This window comes from Theropithecus gelada, chromosome 12 (genome assembly GCF_003255815.1).
Source record: "Theropithecus gelada isolate Dixy chromosome 12, Tgel_1.0, whole genome shotgun sequence".
NCBI lineage: Eukaryota > Metazoa > Chordata > Mammalia > Primates > Cercopithecidae > Theropithecus > Theropithecus gelada.
In genome coordinates, this window is record NC_037680.1 from 58,405,040 (window position 1) to 58,424,170 (window position 19,131).

The following is a 19,131-nucleotide window of genomic DNA, read 5'->3' on the forward strand; positions in this document are numbered from 1 at the left end:
GCATAAATATAGCTAATATTACTGGTTGTGGCTTACCCTCCACGGCCATTCAACTGTTTCGTAGCTGAGTGTGAAATAGCAAAGGTGTCTGACTTATGAGTTGCCGAGAGAAATGATTCTATACCCAAACCCTGCCCCCAACTCTAAAAACTTCCTGCTTGATGTTCATCAATAATGAATGGCCCATCCCTGCAATACTCAGAGGGAGCTTACATTGCACTTTTGAGCAGCCGGTTAGTAATGTACAGTGGATAGAGCCATTCTTTCAAATCCCAGGGCAGTGGGTCCTTCAAGGCTAGCATTGCATTTTCAATTAGCTGCTGAGTGAATGCTTGGCATGGTATTAGTGAAGAGGCACACAATTAGCGTGTTGTTCCTTTCTGTATTGTGCTGAGAGGATCCAAGGGATTGGTGGGGGAACAGGCAAGCCAGGCATCACCGTGGATATTGAAGAAGGGGGTTACTCAAACCTCGGCATCTTCACTTGCTTGCTCTGGAATTACAGCTATTTATTACGAAGCACTCTGTGTGGCTTAGTGGAGTGTGTCTGAGGAAACACATCCGGACACCACTTAGGGTTAGTCTTTCTGAGCTCTTCACATCTCTGACTAATTATCTTCATTATCATGGAGCCCAACAGTCCCAAAAAGATACAATTTGCTGTGCCTTTATTCCAGAGTCAGATTGCACCTGAAGCAGCAGAGCAGGTAAGTGAAATTGCATGGGGTACAATTCCTGTACATAAGGTAATATGAACATGCATTCTTGTTATTAATTGAAATGTTCTTTACCTCTTGATTTTGCTGTGACTTTCAAGATATGTAAACAAGAAATAAGTTGGTTTTTATACATACTTGCATTTAAATTGCATTGGGAGAACTATTGTCTAAAATGTAGCACTTCATATGATACAAAATGAGCACCTCTGAGGGGAAAATGGCTCTGTAAGCAATTCAGGTATGGATTCATAAATCTGTTCAGTTTTGCTCATTAAAATAACAGTTTCAACATTTAGAGCAACTTTTAAAAAATTATCAAAATGAGCAACATTTTATTTAATTTTATATGAAATAAAATGATTGATTTAGCAATAAAATTAAATCCTGAGATAGTTTCAGACTATAGGTCGAATACTTTATTTTCATATGTTTTTTATTGTGGACCCAAAACCATGATTGTAAGTTTATATAATATATTACAGCGAGGATTTGTAGCTTTTTGTACAATTTTAAAATTGTTTTGTTCAGACATTACAAACAGTATTTTAACATTTCCTAGATTCTTTGTCCGTGTGTAATATTGGTTTATATCTGTATCACCTTTCATATTCAGATTTACCTCGACTCTTGATGCAATGGCATCTCGTAGAACTGCAACTGTGAGGAGGCAAAAGCAAAGAAATTTATGAGGACATCAACCTAATCCATTAATTTCTTAAAACGTAAATTATTTTTGAATCCTGTTCCAAGTATTTGAAATAAAGTCTTAAAAATAATTATTTAATCCGTGACTCATAGTGTTTCAGGATGTTTTGACAATCTGAGGTAGATGCACCTAGACTCAGGCCAGATAAATGTAACCTTGAACATGTGTCTATCTATGCTGAATGGGATGTTGCTTCTATCTTGGACAGGATGTCATTGATAAATTTTATTCTCTATCCTACTGACATTTACTTTGGGAATTTACCCATAAATGAATATAATAAACAAATAAAGGATATTATATTCTAGGGATTCTGATAATACTATGCTCCTGTAACTCTTAAAATGAAAAATAAACTTTAGAGTTTGTAATAAGTTACATATGCTCATAAGATCCATATTTATTCTTCATTTGTTTATATGTTCTAAATATTATACTAGAAAATAAAAAGTTAACAAAATCAATTGAAATTCAAAGCTTATGCTGCTAATTTAACTCTGGTACCTGCTATAAATAGGTTTCCAAGCTCTTCCCTATCCTGTTTAAAAATAAGGATAACGAATCTTGAAAGCATCACCAATGTTATGAGGCTCTAAGTGAGCCACTAACATTATCAGGTCAACCCTGTACCTTCACTGTAAATTAATTTTCTGTTGTATCATTCAATTGTATATAATTTTTTTTTTCCTGTGGAAATGTAGCTTTTTAGTCAAAGAGGGTGGGTGATACTTCTATCAGACAGTTCAATTCTGTGGCTTTCTATTATTTCAAAATAAAATTAGTGAGCACGTTCCATGTGTCCTCCAGAAGTTTGCTTTTGCATGTGGGGAAAAGATGAGGATGAGACATCTTTGCAAGCTGCAGAGTAACCTGGAGCAGTGTCTAATACTCACTGATATTAACTCACCTTTTGTCATTCACAGATCAGGAAAAGAAGACCTACACCAGCATCACTTGTGATTCTCAATGAGCATAACCCCCCAGGTAAAGAAGCATGATGTGTTTCACACTGATGGAACAGAATGGAATTGTTTGAAGAACATCAAAGTACATGTCATTACTGAAAAGTTTCAATTTAGGATTTCAGTTAGCAATGCTCTAGAAAACTAATCTATAAAATGGATCATAAACAGAATCAGAAATAAATATTACAGGAATCATCTCAAGCAACAGCCTGTATTTCCTCTAGAATGTCACGAGTGATGATATGCTATGAAATGTTTTGTTAGCACTGGCTGTCATATGTTCAGGTGTTTGTATGGAACCTGGATCACAGCTTATTAATGAGGCTGGAGGAAAGCTGTTCAATTTGGTTTCAAAGCTTAAATTACAGCCCTAGAGATGCTTATCTCTTTACAGAGTAAGGTTTTTATATGGAAAAGGTTAACATGGGGTGGGCAATGACCCAGAGTTGGCTTCAGCTTTGCTGCTGATGTCATCTCTGAATAATGCAATTGACAAGTAACCAGATCAATTTTCAGCACTGCCTATTTGAGAGCCATTCTGAATGGCTAAATCCATTTGTTGAGGTTTTATTTTCCATTTCCTGTAAAAATGAAAACTGCATTATTATTCATGATAAAAGACTATGATCTGTAATCCACAAACATTATTTACTTATTGAGCGGGGTGATTTTTAGTCTCCCATTGAAGTGCTGCTTCTGGATATACAAGTAGGATAGGAATGGTGATGGCATTAATTTGTAACCAGGCAGAACTTGGTGTTGGATTTTCTGCAGGTATAAACAATAATGGGTGGACAAAAGGAGTTTAAACAGTGGAAACATAATATGTCTAATAATAGACTGTAGTGAGTGATCTAAGAATACCAGGGTGAAATAGTCCTTGACTTTTTCAGACTCTTTTCTAATTAGACAAACATATAAAAAGAAAGTCAACTAACAGACTGTTCATCCTTGAGCCCAAATCCAAGAACATTTTCAGGTGATGGAAAATAAGTAAGCTAATTTATTTCTGTTGAAAACAAACAATTATAACTTGATCCTATAACTTTAGAGTGCCATTGCATTTAAAATTATTTTCAAATATATTATCTCAATAAATGTTATCTTGCTTATATTTGGTTAGATAAGAGGTGCAAATGATATGTAATTATAGTTTAAAAATAAATACAAGTATGAAGATAATGAAGTCTTCTCGATTTGCGGGCGTAATTTTATAGCAATTTTCCGTCACTGCCTTGCTCACAGTAGCAGACACTTCTGCAATGTCCTGAAACTTTCCTCCCCATGCCTGCCATGAGGTGTACTGCACAACTTGATTTCTAGGTGTTCTATCGCTCGGAAAGCAGTTTTCAGAGGTCTACAGGCATTGTTGCTGTTTGAACATAGTGAAGTCATGTAAGTGACCTTCATCCTCTCATTTGAACTCCCAAAATAGCACCTACATTTTCTTGAGTGCCAAATATGTGCCATTTGGATGAGGAAAGTGTTTATCAGAGAGGTGAAGTGATTTTTGTGGCTATTCCACTAGAAGTGATGGATTCCAGAGACAAATGCAGTTAATTCTGATACTGAAGCCCATACATTTCCACTGGCACTGGCTTTGAAAATATCAGTTTGCACTACATAGTGAAGGCTTTATAATGTGACTAGTCATTCAGGCCCTGTAAACAAGGAAAACCAAACAAAATAAATCCATTGTCTGTACCACTTATCTTAGTAGATTAGGGATTGTACTTAAATATCCCTAGGAATGAGATTCAGTTTTTCTCTAGAAACCTTTTTCTTGTCAGATCTCCCAATTACTAGATGGCATTGTCCCTTTTCTGTAATTGACCTCATCCCTCTCTGTTTTTTAAGCACCATTGGAGACAAATTAGATGCAAATAGCATCTCACAGAGAACTACTGTATTCTAGTAAATCACCTGTCTGCATCTTCTTCCCCCTTTATGGAAACTAGAATAGTCTACAAAGAATTAATAAGCTTTTGGCTGTGTATAGGACTTGGATAAGTGTGCATGGCAACTAGAGATTTTGGACTAGTGATGGATATTTGTAGCAAAACCCTTGAAAGCTTATAGTTTTCCAAATAAAAATGATCTAGCACCAAGCTTACTGGGGAAATAACTCTAAAGATAAAACAACAACAACAACAACAACAAAGAAACAAACAGCAAAAAAAGAACACTAAACCAAATCAAACTCGGATACTGGTCTTAACCAGCCATGTGATGTGATCTTGGGAAAGGGATATCTCCAAGCTTTTTTTTTTTTTTTTTTTTTTTTTTAGCAACGGAGTCTCACTCTGTCACCCAGGCTGGAGTGCAGTGGCATGATCTGGGCTCACTGCAAGCTCCGTCTCCTGGATTCACGCCATTCTCCTGCCTCAGCCTCCCGAGTAGCTGGGACTACAGTTGCCCGCCACCACACCCGGAGAATTTTTTTGTATTTTTTTTAGCAGAGACGGGGTTTCACCGTGTTAGCCAGGATGGTCTCGATCTCCTGACCTCATGATCAGCCCGTCTCGGCCTCCCAAACTGCTGGGATTACAGGCGTGAGCCACCGTGCCTGGCCTCCAAGCTTTATTTTCTCATCTATAAAATAGTGATCATAATGTTCTTTCTTTCAACCTCACAGGGTTGCTGTAATGATCAAAAGAGTTAACATGAACATGCCTTAAAAATTGCAAAGTGCAACACAGATTAGGTGTCATTACCTGATGTGTTTGGGAATGTAATATTTGCATGTGATATTTAAGAATGAAGATATAACAAGAAAAACAGAATCTTCATAATCTCATCTGTTCTAAATATTTCTGGACTATCCAACAGTTTCTTTTCCAAACATTATCTGAACACTCTCTATCAAACAACAAAACAAGTAACAACAAAAACTCTCATAAGTGTTAAATGACCATTTTTAAGCAACTGTTTCTCCTGTCCCCCAAAAGCAGTATGTTCTTTGAAAAACAAAAACTGGGTGTAGCTTTAAATCCTGGTAAAACTAAACAAATCTCTTCAATTCACTGAAATTGGCCAGGGAATAATTGGCTGTTCTTGGACTCACCTGTCATTAATGCTGTTTAAAATTCAAAACCCTGCAAATCTTTCTTTATTGTCAATTAATAAAGCAAAGAAAATTAAATTATTCATTATAGAAACATAATTAATAAACCATTCCAATTCATATGACAAGATCAGTGTACTGCAATCACTGTTAAATGAATTAGACATAGCTTGCTTTTAAAAAAATCTTTTGAAGTGTTTGCAGGAAGAGTAAATTATAGGATTATTTGAAAGAATGATTATATATATATTCTGTTTATATTTTGTAGAGGAAAAATAGAAGGATATTTCAGCATGTATATTCAGATTTTTGTTTGCTAGTTCATCTATGCTGGTCTAAACACATAGATGAGACAGGCACCTGATTAACTGTATTCTAGGAGCAGCATAATGTCCCATCAGTCCCTTTCTAACAAATAACCTAGAACTCTCAGCAGTAGAAGCACTATGTAAACAGATACTTAACCTGTTAAGGATATATCACCCTCTGACATGGGTTAGTAAATCAGTTTAACTCAAAATAGTGGGAAATGAAACTAAAATTTTTAAATTGACGGCATGAGGTCTGGGAAAGTTTAATAGCAAAGGTGTTGCTTTCGGGTAGAAAAAGCAGAAACAATGTATTTGCTTCTAGGAATAACTCTCAACAGTCAGGTGGCAGCAAAAAGATACTGAAAAACTGAGATAGGGGATGTAAGGAATCGCCAAAGATCCTTATATTTCGTCTTTTCCAAATGTTTTCTGCGGCTACCAATGTAAGTGACCTTTGTAGCAAATTGCCTCTCTCTATTTCAGTTCCTCTTCTGATTAAGGTCCTCTTTATGATAAGCTCTCTGAAGTTATACAGGAGAGCATTGTTATCTATTCTTATACTGTGTGCTGTTTGCTTTTACTTTTGTATAATCTGCAGTGAACTGGTTTGGTTCCTATATATTTTTTTTATCTAGAGACCTGCTTATGTGTAAATCCTCTCTCTAGGGAAATAAATGGCAAAGACACTTTCTGTAATTTACTCCATCACATCTATAGACTGTATATTTGGCTACTAGCGTTTGAAATCTGGAGTTAGACAATAATTTCAGAAAATACCTACTTTAACCACACATCTTCATGACAGACGTATATAAACCAACCCAAGTCCCTGAGACTCGCTCCATTTTATATACCTCAGAGAAGAATCCATGATTACCTGGGGTTTTCAACTCCAGCTCTGATAATTTCAGATGTTAGAAAATAGTTTCTTGTATGAAACTTAAACATAAATTCCCCACTTCATTCTAAAATAACTCTTCACTTGTTCTCTGCAATAAAAAGTCATTTTCTCACCTTTTAAAAAATATGAATGAATGATTATTTTCTTTTATTCCCAATCTCCCTAAGGGCTTTAATAAACTCTATCCGAATTCTCCCTATTGCTCTGCCTTTGAAGCCCAGAGCTGGACACAGTCTTCCAGTAAAAAGCCAGCCTAGACCAAGTCTTCTGAATATTAAAGTTTGTGGCATCCATTGTTTTCCATTTAGCATTAAGCAGAGACAATATGGTTACAATTATATTTAATGGGCCTGATGCCTATTAAACATGAGTGAGCTATATGAGGCCTGAAGCTAAGTGCAGATTTGGGTAAGTACCCAGGAGTTTTGACGTCATTTAAAAGCTCATTGCATGTCTAAAAAGTGGAATCTGAAACATAAGGTAAAATAGTTTTTTGAGTATATTTATTGAACTTCCTATCACAGGCAAATTTTAGGGAAATCGACTTTATCTTTGACCCGTTTAGCGTCAAATATCCTTTGAAATCAAGAATAAAAACAAAGGTTGTTCTCACATGCCTCAGGTTCCCAAAAGTTAGTTAATAGGAGACATAAGAGATATATGATACTAAATATCATACTATCTCCTTTCAAATTTGATAGCAGGCCTGGTCATTAGAGAGAACTGAGATGTCCAATTGCTTTGGCTATTCAGCTCCACAAACTGAAAAAGAAGCCACAGTTTATACTGTATGTAGCATATTACTTTCTAAATGCATTTCAGGATTCTGAAACTAAGTTAAAAAATACTGAGATTTGGAAGCCTCTAGATTGGATTCCTGAGACATTGGATGATAGCTAGAAAATAATGCTGGACTAAGGTTGAATTGTTCAAAACACAAGGTGACTCCAGAACTTTCTGGTGATGATTTTTTAATCCAAAAATAATAGGAAGTTTTTCAGGGTCAACAGAATGAAAGTAGAAATTTATTTCAGTATTAAGACATCACATGCACAAAATCTCTTTTCATGGAGTCCCTCTATTTTGTAAAATGAATGATTGTGTTGTCAAGAGAAAATTGGGCTCCAGGGATCATACTGAGAAGTTTCTGGGGACTCTTAAAGATGAGTAAGACATTGTCAGGCCCAGATCTTGAGGTACCAGCCACCCCCAGGGACCTCCAATTAAATGTATTCAAATAAATGCTATACTGGCCCATTGTCCACATAGTTATGTTGCATTTTAAATGGTCTCATTTGAATGTGGTTGTAATTCATTTGAATCCACAATCATTGCTGATTGCTCAGCATTTATTTTGCCTTGTCTGTGTTAATGACAATATAATACAAAAAAATGGTCCAGTGTTTGAAGATCATTGAAGTGTTAGCTAGTATTAATTTTTAAGAAATTGTCAAAAAAGCCTATTTCCCTCAGCATTTATTTTTATGAGTTATTGAATGCTGAATTATGTTTTAAAAAGTTACACATGTGGCTTTCAGCAATTCATGTGCTGTACAATTAATTGACTTATTTTCCCTTAACTCTTCAGTATGTGCAGCCAAATAGCCCACTCAGTTGGAATAATTGTGAGCCAAAGATGAGGTTCCGATTCTTGATAGTGACAAGGCTTGCTACATTGTAAGTGTTCAAAGTAACTAGTTCAATCTTCAAATTAAATGAAAAACAAAAATGAAAGGGACCTGCATTTCTCATTCAAAAATGGCCCAACTTTTTCTAATCCATATGGTGTTAGTGATTGGCAAATAGTTTTCCCAAAAAACAGTAGTAGTGGGTAAGAAAAAAAAAAGATCTATAATACCCCCTAATTCATCAGGAGAGGAATATACAATTGTGGAAGTATTATGTATCCTATATTGTAGTGTTGGTTTAACTGAGCATGCCCTGTTTGTCAATATAATTTTCGTAAAATATGAGTTCCTAAGATTTTTTAAAAATAATCATGCTACTGATGCTTAGGTTTTTCATAAGGTTATGAAAACATTATTGCAAATAATTGACATATTTGTGGCAAATTTGTGTTTGACCAAAAATGAAATTCATATTCCAACAGTATGTAGAAAGAAAAAAACTTTTGAGAATTGAGTATAAAAATCTTTTAGAGATATCTATCAAATACTCTTGTTGCTCAATTTTGACTCCACTCCATTTTTATTCACTTCTTTTCATACATCATCTCTGTTCTATGTTCTGTCCAACCTTTATTTATTGAAGCAGTTCTCTTATGCTGACTCTTAAGAGTTAGTCTAGATTGACTCACTTGCATAAATCAGTCTGTCTTTTTCACAAACTTCTCAATTTAAATAAATTTCAGCACAAGGCTCATTTAAATTGCAAAAGATTTCCCTGAATAATTTGACCCATTGTCTGGTTATGTTAGTCTAATATTGTTCTCTTAGCTTCTACTCTTAAAGCTGTTTATTGGTTTATACATCCAATTCAATTTATTGAGTCCTTATTCTAAATCCTCTGGGAACATGTGGTATAGGTAACAGGGAATATTATGTCTGGATGTACCATGATACAATTGTAATAACAGAAATCCCGGTTGCTGAAACCACAGTAAAGCTAATTCTGGCCAAGGCATAGAGGCACTTATTTATTATGCTTCCTGGTCTATAAAGCATTTGCATGAGTTATTTTGATCTTTGGGCTTTAAGCTATTAAGGATTGAGGTTAGAACTAAAATTTTACTACTTATTCCAACTTACTAGTAGAGTAGATGTTAAATGCCTGTGAACTATTCAAAGTCAATCCTTCAAACTTTTTTGGCACCAGCTCGGATTAAGGCACAATGTTACTCTTCTAGGGATAAAACAGGTAAATTATCAACCTACCCACATGGAGAAACTTATCTAAGACATATTTACAATCTGACACATGTATTTTTATAGTAAAACCAGTAGTATATGCCAAAAATACAAAATATATTTCATTCAGTAAAGAAGTGTCTATCACGGGGTTTTTCAAGATTAGATTAAAATGTTGTACAATACACAGACTAGATGCCTGATAAATGACAATGATTATTTTGGGGAGGCAGACGTGTAATACTTAAGAGTAGAGGCCTTGGAATCACTCATGTCTGGATATAAATCTTAGATGGCTGTTTACTGCCTGAGTTTCCTCAGAAAAATAGCTCATCCTCCTAAGGCCCAAGAAGTCACATGAGGTAGTTGGGCTCATGTGTCACCAAAATGCATGTGTTTTCCCACACCACTACGTTTCACTAAATATAGAATACATCCATTTCAAAGAACGCTAGTCTGAGTCCATTGAATAAATAGATGCCCATTTTTGTGTCTGCATAGTAGTAAACACAGATGACATAATTGTCAGTTGTTCTGAGTAACTTAACAGTTGTTCAGTTTCAAATTTGATAGAAAAAATTACTAACAGTTATTTCTAATTGCTTCTAGTTGATAGTCATATTCCACAAGATCATAAATTAGTGGACCTCTAACAATAAATCTAGCTAAGCTGTGTGCTTGATAGAAAAATGTTATTTCTCAATTTCTTTTTTTTTTTTTTTTTTTGGAATTGTTCAACAGCAAGCCCTTGAGCCTTGGGATTTTTCTGTCTTTTCTCTCATCATTTTCTAGGCATCACTTCCACTAAGTAGTTATCTGACACAGTTTCCACAATTCCAGACACAATTCCAGACAGAATTTACCAGGGGCTTAAGCAGAAATGCCCCGGGACGTGGGCAGGTGACATGGATGAGAGCCTGGGCCCTGAGAAGGACAGTAGGCTATGATGGGGACTGTAGTCTACTTGGATAATACAAGCTCCATCCAAGGCTTTCAAATTAAACAGATAAAACTGCAAAGGACATTGAGAAAGCACTATAACAGGTTGGAACACCTAAGTGGTAAGATTGTAGAGATACTGGAAAGTATCTCCCTAAATTAGTTTCCATGCTACCTGAAATCTTACCTTTTGCAGTTGTTGCTGTAACTTCTAAAACGCAAGTACTCTGAAGATATAACACATTGTCCTTGACACCTTAGAAAAATTGCCTATCTGGGGATCAGGAAGGACCTGTGAAAGCCAGAGGTAGAGGGAAAGGCATGTCCTAAAACAAATGTCCCAGCTGTGACAATCAGGAGGCTCAGAATTCACCGTCTCCCCCAGAGTCTGTGTGCTGTCTCTGCCCTCTCGGGCCCCTTCAGATCTTCCCTAATACTTCAGGGGTTCCCAGCACATGTTGGAAAATATTACACGTGTTATCTGTGAGTCTTTTCTGGGCTTGGGTAGAATACTATCTTTGAATTTAGCTCAATGACTTTATGTCATTTAGAATAATTTGATATAGTAAAAATTAGTGTTTAACAAAGCCATTTGTGAAATAAGTTGCCAAAATCCACATCGTGAAAGATATATATTGACAATCTGATTAGAACACAATTATAATTTGACCCTGGAAATAATGCTGAGGAAAAAAAGGACTGTGCAAACTAAAAAGCTAGGGAATTTATAATCTTTCATATTTTTTTCATTCTCTAGCAGCAATTTTCCATCATTACGGAAAACAATTTTCAGAATTACACTCCTTACATATATATACATATTGACTTGCTTGTGAAAATAGAACTGGATGCACAACATAGAAGAATGAGAAGTTATTTTGGAATCCAATTTTTAGAATACTTTACCTCAATGATGCAAAATCATTTCATGCTTTTTCCCCTGTCTGATGATAAATAACAGAGTATTAGAAGACATATACACAAATATTTACATGCATGAACACACATACATATGATGCACACAAAGGTACATAACCAACTGTATGTTAAAAAAGACACCACGTAGACTACTTAACCAAGTAATAAATCCATATCCACTAAGTAATCTGACTTACAAAAGAGGCCTAAACCTGCCAAAGTGTCTTGAAAAGCTTTGAAAATTCAGGTTTTAAATGGAATAAGCTAATAATAATTTTTTATGTTTCTAACATCTTGAATTTAAAAACCAATAGATTAAAAGCAAATTGTATTATTTTAAAATCCAACCTTGAATAAAAAGCATTGAAATTATTGGCATGGATTCAAGTAATGAGATTTATTAAATTAGTTTTTAAAAAGTAAAAAAGAGTATTTTAAAGAATAAGTTGCATGTATTGAATATTAATAATACTTTAAGATTATATTCTCATTTGAGTAGGTTTAACATGTGCATTTTCATGATTTATGGACAGAAGTATTATAATTAGATGTAGAAATTGAGCTCTTCCAGCTACCACCTGAAAGTCAATGTCTAACTAAAAGGCATCATCCATATTTGAAGACAATTTTTCAACTATTGACTTCAGCATTTCAGTTAGTTTTATCCCCATTCTTCTAATCACTAAACCAAACAACGTTAGGATCATCTCTGGCTTCTCTCTCTCTCCTTCATGCCTTAAATATATCAGTGTCTTTTCTGTTAACTCTATTCTACAGGTTGAACCTGTCCTATGTGTTTTTATTGTTTCTGCTGTGTCTATGACACATAGTGCTTTATTCTGAACTCACACAGTAATTTTCAAACTAGTTTTCTTTCACTTTAACACTGGGAGGCCGTTTTGTGTAGGACTAAGAACCCTAACCTTTGAATCAGTGAACATGGGTTTCACTTATGGCATGAATAAATGTCTGAGTCTTAGTTTCCTCCTCCAGGAAGCAGGGATCCTGGTAACACTGGCATTGGTTGTGTTGCTGGAATCAAGTGAGATCATGCATGTTGGCAACACTATCGATGCTAGGCTCGGTCTTTGCCCATTCTGGTTTGTGTGAGAGGCTTTTGGCAGACATAATTATATGATATGTGATCGACTATGGCAGCTTTACTTTCATAATTGATTTGTCATAAGCTCTAATTTGTATCCTGTAATTTACCTGCCCTAGCTTTTAATTAGTTAAGATAAGGCACCTGGAGTCTTCTCATGACTCGCTCATCTATTTCATCATAATCTACACATCATTCTCATTCCTTCTTTTGAATAAGTCAGCCATTTCCTCCACAGTCTATAGAATCTTATTACACAAATTGTTGAAAACTGCACTAAAGCTGAGACTTGATTAAAAGGAAACAGAAGAAAGGAAGATGATTGTTAGATTATGGTTAATGTTACCACTTAACTTCCTCCTTTATTTTTGTGGAGGGCTCATAAAGCAGAACACAAGAACCTTGTTTATTTGCCATAGAGAACTTCCTATTGAAAATAATTTTTCAAAATGTGTAAAGATTTTCGATCAACTAGGAACAGGCTTAAGCTGGATTTGCTTCCCAAAACACTTTTAAGAATATCCACTCTTTCTTCATGAATTTTAAGCACTTCTCACCTGCCTCCAATGGTTAAAAGGTTTTCAAGAAAGAATGCCAGAGACCCACTCACCATCACATTTCAGTGAAGCAAAACAGCATGAATGATTGGGCTAAAATGAGCTATCTCAATTTCCACCACAGGTCATTTTACTTGGTGAATAGCCCAGAGTTCCTGCTTCACTTAGCCAATAAAGGACAATTTTTTACTTAAGGGTCTGGAGATGTCTGCAAATATTTTCACACTTTCTAGATCTATAGTACATAGCCATCGTTGGAATCAAGACAAACACCAGCTGTACTTTTCATTTAGACAGTTACAGAATAAGCAACATATTCAAAATATATTTTGAAACATGTTTAGGACAGAAAAAAGAAAAAAAAAATGCCTCTAAGCTACAAGTCAAATAATTTAAAAAGAAAAACATACCAAAAGCAAACTTAAAGGGGGTTATAGAAATGTATCTTACTTTTGGTAGATTTATAGTTTGCAAATCCATTTGTTCTATAATATATGTCCTTACAAACTCTATCAAATGAATATTTTAAACTCCATTTTACAGAGAGAGGGTGATGGGTGAACTGTTCAAGGTCAAAAGAGCTATTTCAGTAAGTAGGTCTGTAATGTACACATAGATTGTGTAACCAAGGTCAATGTACTTCCTACTACATTAATAACATCTTTATTTCTGTAAATAAGTAACACAACGCTCTTTCTATTTTATTTGTTTTTTTCATGGAATAAAGTATAAACAAGCTCCTCTTTGTAGCTTGGCCATGTGAGATTCTGTTTGATATAATATATCCCAATATGCATTTCATCTTTATTCCAAAGTGAGTTGGTTTTGAAGTGTATTTTTTTCTTTTCTTTTCTTTTGTATTGATTAGTTAAGAAGACTGTTTTAGCATTGTTAATACTAGATATTTTATTCTACAAGCTAAAATAAAAAAAATCAGATAACCAAATAGAAAAAAATAATAAATATCATCCATTATTCCCTCCTTCGAGTTGAACCCTGTTATTTATTCATCTCTGTGTTTTCTTCCATATATATATATATATATATATATATATATATATATCCATTTATTTAAAAAAATCATTGTCTTTATTTAAACCATCATTAATTGCAAGGCTGAGGGACATCTGGATTCTAGTTAACTCAAAACATGACCGATTTGTGCACATACAAGCCCCCTTCCTTCATGAAACATTTATGTTCCTTCCTTCATGAAACCTTTGTGCATCAAATCCCCCTTCCTTCATGAAACCTTTATGGACTACTCCAGCTAGAATGTTTTGCACTAGTAAGCGTAATACATCATGACACCATGATGCCAGCTAGCTGTAAGCCAATCATTGTGATGATGGCCTTTGCAAAAGAGAAAAGATTTTATTCACAAGGCTGCTGGGAGAGTAAATGGGAGAACAAATCTCAAACTCATCTCCCTGAAATCAGGGCTTGATAGTATTTATGGGATAGAAACAGGGTTGGTCTAAAGCGTGGGGAAAGGTGATTGGTGGGTAGGAAAGGTGAGATAATCAGAATTCTGTCCAAGTGTAATCAATCTACATGGCTCTTCATAGGATGGATGTTCCAAAAACAGTGGCATTAGCATGATCTGAAGGTGGTGTTGTCAGCCTCCTGACATCAAAAGGTCACGTTTTGGGCAACCAGGCAGGCCAAGTTGGAGGATCGGTAATCTCGACTAATTTGAACTGGACAGGAATTTGCCCCTTGCTCCTGAAAAACAACTTTTAGCAACAATTACCATAGAGACATACACATCAGAGATATTATCTATAAGGAAGCTAATGAAAGTTTAGTTATGTACTATTTGGTTATGTGACTTTTAGCTATCTAGGTTTTAAGACCAACTAGAAGTAAGCCATTAAAAGCAAATAAGGCAGGTTAAGCTTGGTGGGCTTAATCAGTTAGCCCTCGGTTTCAATGATTGGATCCATTAATACATTTGCTCCAGTTGATTGCCCAGTGCCTTTCTGTCACCTGATAATGTCCTGAAGGAATAGATCTTGGAATTAATAAAATTTAATGTGGATGGAAAGAAGAAAGATCCATGTATATGAGCCCTTATAATTCCTCTCTGGATAGGATGGCTGCAAATAAGGCTCTGAGGATGGAGCAACCCTCACTGTGGAAGGAAAATAGAGGTCATTAAAACTAACCTGAGTGTTCCACAAGGTTTATTCTTGTCCTCCCAGTTCACAGGTACTTACACTTGCAGATGCATAACCCATTGGATTATTATGAGCTCCTACATAAAATATTTATGGGCATAATTTAAAGAGGAGTTTGAAGCACAAAACACAGGCTGAACAAAGTTTTGGAATCATCTAAACAAGAATGAATTTTAGCAGAAGACTTGAGCTGGTTCTTTCACTGTCTTAATATAGACTTGCTTTGAGGTAGGCATCATGGGTAATTAGTGACTGCAGATGCATAGACAATTTTGCATAATAATGATTTTGGGACTTCTTGAGTTTCAGAGGACAATTGAAAGACTGAGCATGTTTTGTTTAATGACCAATTTTATTCTTTTGCTCTCTTTAAATTATTCACATCTGATTTTAAAGTGTCAATAAAATAGTAATGCTGGAAAAACTGAACACGCAATCAATTTGGCTGCTTTCTTATAAGAATATAGGCATTCAAGAGTTCAATTCAATGCCATCAAATAGTAACCATCTTTGTCCTACTGGATGGACATATACTTTCCTTCTTTGTTAACTTGGTATGTGCCCAGATAAATAGGGGCTAGATTTTATTTTCACTTCCTTTGAGTTGTAAAATAAACATTTTATCCAGTAACTGTCCTTAAACTATTTCCTTTGTTAGCCATAAGCTATCAGGGAATAGTTAGCAACCCTACAGTCAGTACTGAAAATCAAACAGTTCATTGCATATCAGATGCATTTAAAATTATACAACTTCACCCCAAAATCCATTTGATGTGTTTTCTGGTAAGATTTCTATGTAACCAGAACTTAATGATTTTACGAGAAATCATTTTAGAGTGGACTTTGTACTATATCCTTCCTTTCCCTCACTTTATACACGAGGAATCCATAGAAACAACTTACTTTTACCCTACTGAATCATTTGCAGTCATATATATATAGCTTCACATTACAATATTTCAGCCGCTATGTTATTTTCTGACTGAGTCAGGTAAGATTATATTCTACGTATTTCTGTTATCTGGGTGCTTATTAACATGTGTATCATTGTGGACATATTGCTGTTATATTGCATAACAATGAACTTATAGCAGGCACCAGCTCCCTTTCCTCATTTCCATCTTAGAATGTTGATATTCTTCTTAGCATTTTTTCCTGACATACCACAACCCTCTTTCCATCAAGGTATTTTTTTTTCTTTTCAGTATTAAAATTGTTCTGTGTAGCAGCTAGAGTTTGGAATTGTCTCATTGTTTTTAGGACTGAAGGTCTACCTTTCACTCCATTAAAAAATCTGAAAAACTTTAGTATGATATTCCTTATGAGAAAATAACTTTTTAAAATATGATATAAACTTGAAACTGACATAAAATAAATTGAGAAGGAATAAAAAATGATTACCTGCTCCAAATTTTATACTCTAAGAAATATATATAAACGGAAACAAAATAATACCAAATAATAACAACAAAAAACAAAACTTTGTTTCCACAGAAGTTATGGGATTTATATTTTTATTAACAAAAACAATTATGTAATAATGAGCAAGATTCCTTGGGCTTAAAGTAGAATATTTGAATCACAGCTCTTTATTAATAATCTTGGTTAAATGTCTGATAAATGAAAAAATGGCTAAGACTAATGCACTAAAATGATATTTCAAAGAACTGAAAAACAAAATATTAGAGGCTTTTCATGACATTGTTTATTAATATGCTTCATGATCTAGACTGATTTATATGCTTTAAAATCTCCAAATTTAAATACTTTAATGCCCTCTTGAAATGCCATCAAACATTTGAGAGCAGAAAGATATATTTGAAATTTGTGTTTATAAGATCACCCCCTAGTGTCATGCACGTCCATGTGAAGACACCACCAAACAGGCTTTGTGTGAGCGATAAAGCTTTTTAATCACCTGGGTGCAGGTGGGCTAAGTCCAAAAAGAGAGTCAGCGAAGGGAGATAAGGGTGGGGCCGTTTTATAGGATTTGGGTAGGTAAAGGAAAATTACAGTCAAAGGGGGGTTGTTCTCTGGCGGGCAGGAGTGGGGGTCACAAGGTGCTCAGAGGGGGAGCTTTTTGAGCCAGGATGAGCCAGGAAAAGGAATTTCACAAGGTAATGTCATCGCTTAAGGCAAGGACCGGCCATTTTCACTTCTTTTGTGGTGGAATGTCATCAGTTAAGGCGGGGCAGGGCCTTTTCACTTCTTTTGTGATTCTTCAGTTACTTCAGGCCATCTGGGCGTATGTACGTGCAAGTCACAGGTGATGTGATGGCTTGGCTTGGGCTCAGATTTTGTTTCCACAGAAATTCCACAGAAATTTATTAATAAAAATTATTATGTAATAATGAGCAAGATTCCGTGGGCTCAAAGTAGAATATTTGAATCCCGGCTCTTTACTAATAACCTTGGTTAAATGTCTGATAAATGAAAAAATGGCTAAGACTAATGCACTAAAATGATATTTCAAAGAACTGAAAAACAAAATATTAGAGGCTTTTCATGACATTATTTATTAATATGCTTCATGATCTAGACTGATTTACATGCTTTAAAATCTCCAAATGTAAATACTTTAAACCCTCTTGAAATGCCATCAAACATTTGAGAGCAGAAAGATACATTTGAAGTTTGTGTTTATAAGATCACCCCTTAGTATCTGTACATAGTCTTTCTCACCTTCATCTTCCATAACTGGTAGAATCATATCACCAAGAGTGATGCCATAAAAACCCAAAAACAAAACCTGAAACCCCCCAAAACTGACATCAATATTATATTGGGAGAGAATTGACCTGTATTCTTTCCCATAGTCAAGCAAACATCAGGGAGTTTCCTTCAGCAATGGAAGTTAACAACATCCTGCGCAACTATCAACATGTAGGGGAAATGGGCCCACTGAATTATAAAGGAGTCACATAAATTGTCAATTTCTAAACTACTGTGATAAAGATATCTGCAATTTGTACTTACATTTGAGGTCTGCTCTGTATAATCTTGCCTCATCTTTTCCAGACAGTAGTCTTTTATTTCACTACCTTTGCTCACCTTTTGCTCCTACAACTATAATGCTTAGATTTCTTAGCCTGAAGAAATACAAAACCTGTAAATCTACTTTACTTTACTCTTAGGCCTGGTCCTGCATCTCTGACCAGACTGGCTAATTGTCTTCTAACCATTTCTACCTTAAATTTTTGATAGATTTTTTTTTTCTACTTAGAATGCCTTCACCAGTACCTATTTTACTAAATATTTGCATTTTTTAAGATACTCAGATTCCATTTTGTTTCATTCATTTTTGGACATGGACATACAAGAAATATGTTTTCTTGCAGCTCAGAGCTGAAAAAACATCACTAAGTAGAGTACAGTTAGGTAACAGTTTATATTTCTGAATTTCCTACATTCTACCAAAACTGGACATAAATCAGTCTTGCAACATCTCTAAGCTAATCAACTCAATAGTCTGCCTCTATGATTTTTGTTGAATGTGTGTGTGTGTGTGTAGTGTGTGTGTGTGTGTAAAATGGACACTACCATTTGGACTTTGTACAAATTTAATTACTTTATTAAAAGAATGCTTAATAGCCTCCCCAGCTCCCACTAAAACCATCCCCTTTCATTAACTTAGAAATAGATTGTTTCATAAACAAATCAGGTGTACAGTTAAAATTGATAAAAGCTTGAGTAGGAACACATAACCCAGTTTTGATCTCAACTCTATGCTGGATTATGTTATCCAGGAATTTCAACTGATTGTCAGATTCCACTTGACTATTTCCAGAGGTTAGGATTTTGTCTGGTTTTAAAGCTTCACAGCTCTGAATGGAGAACTCTAATTGTTAGAAAGGCATGCCATATACCTAGTTAAAATATCTTTCCTGAAGCTTTCTCCTGTT

General features: G+C 35.1%; 1 protein-coding gene across 3 annotated transcripts in view; it reads left to right on the forward strand.

Moving 5' to 3' along the window:
* The first annotated feature begins 340 nt into the window (after positions 1–340).
* Positions 341–19,131, forward strand: part of PPP1R1C (protein phosphatase 1 regulatory inhibitor subunit 1C) — a 142,527-nt gene continuing 123,736 nt past the window's right edge. For 2 of the 3 annotated variants that reach the window (XR_003122107.1, XM_025404067.1), the window contains exons 1-2: positions 341–707; positions 2,349–2,409. Coding sequence is in view for 1 of the 3 variants with exons in the window: in XM_025404067.1 (XP_025259852.1) it covers positions 627–707; positions 2,349–2,409 (142 nt within the window). In the remaining 2 variants the exon portion in view is untranslated. The remainder of the gene's footprint in view (positions 708–2,348; positions 2,410–19,131) is intronic. The other variant, XR_003122106.1, reaches the window with a different exon arrangement.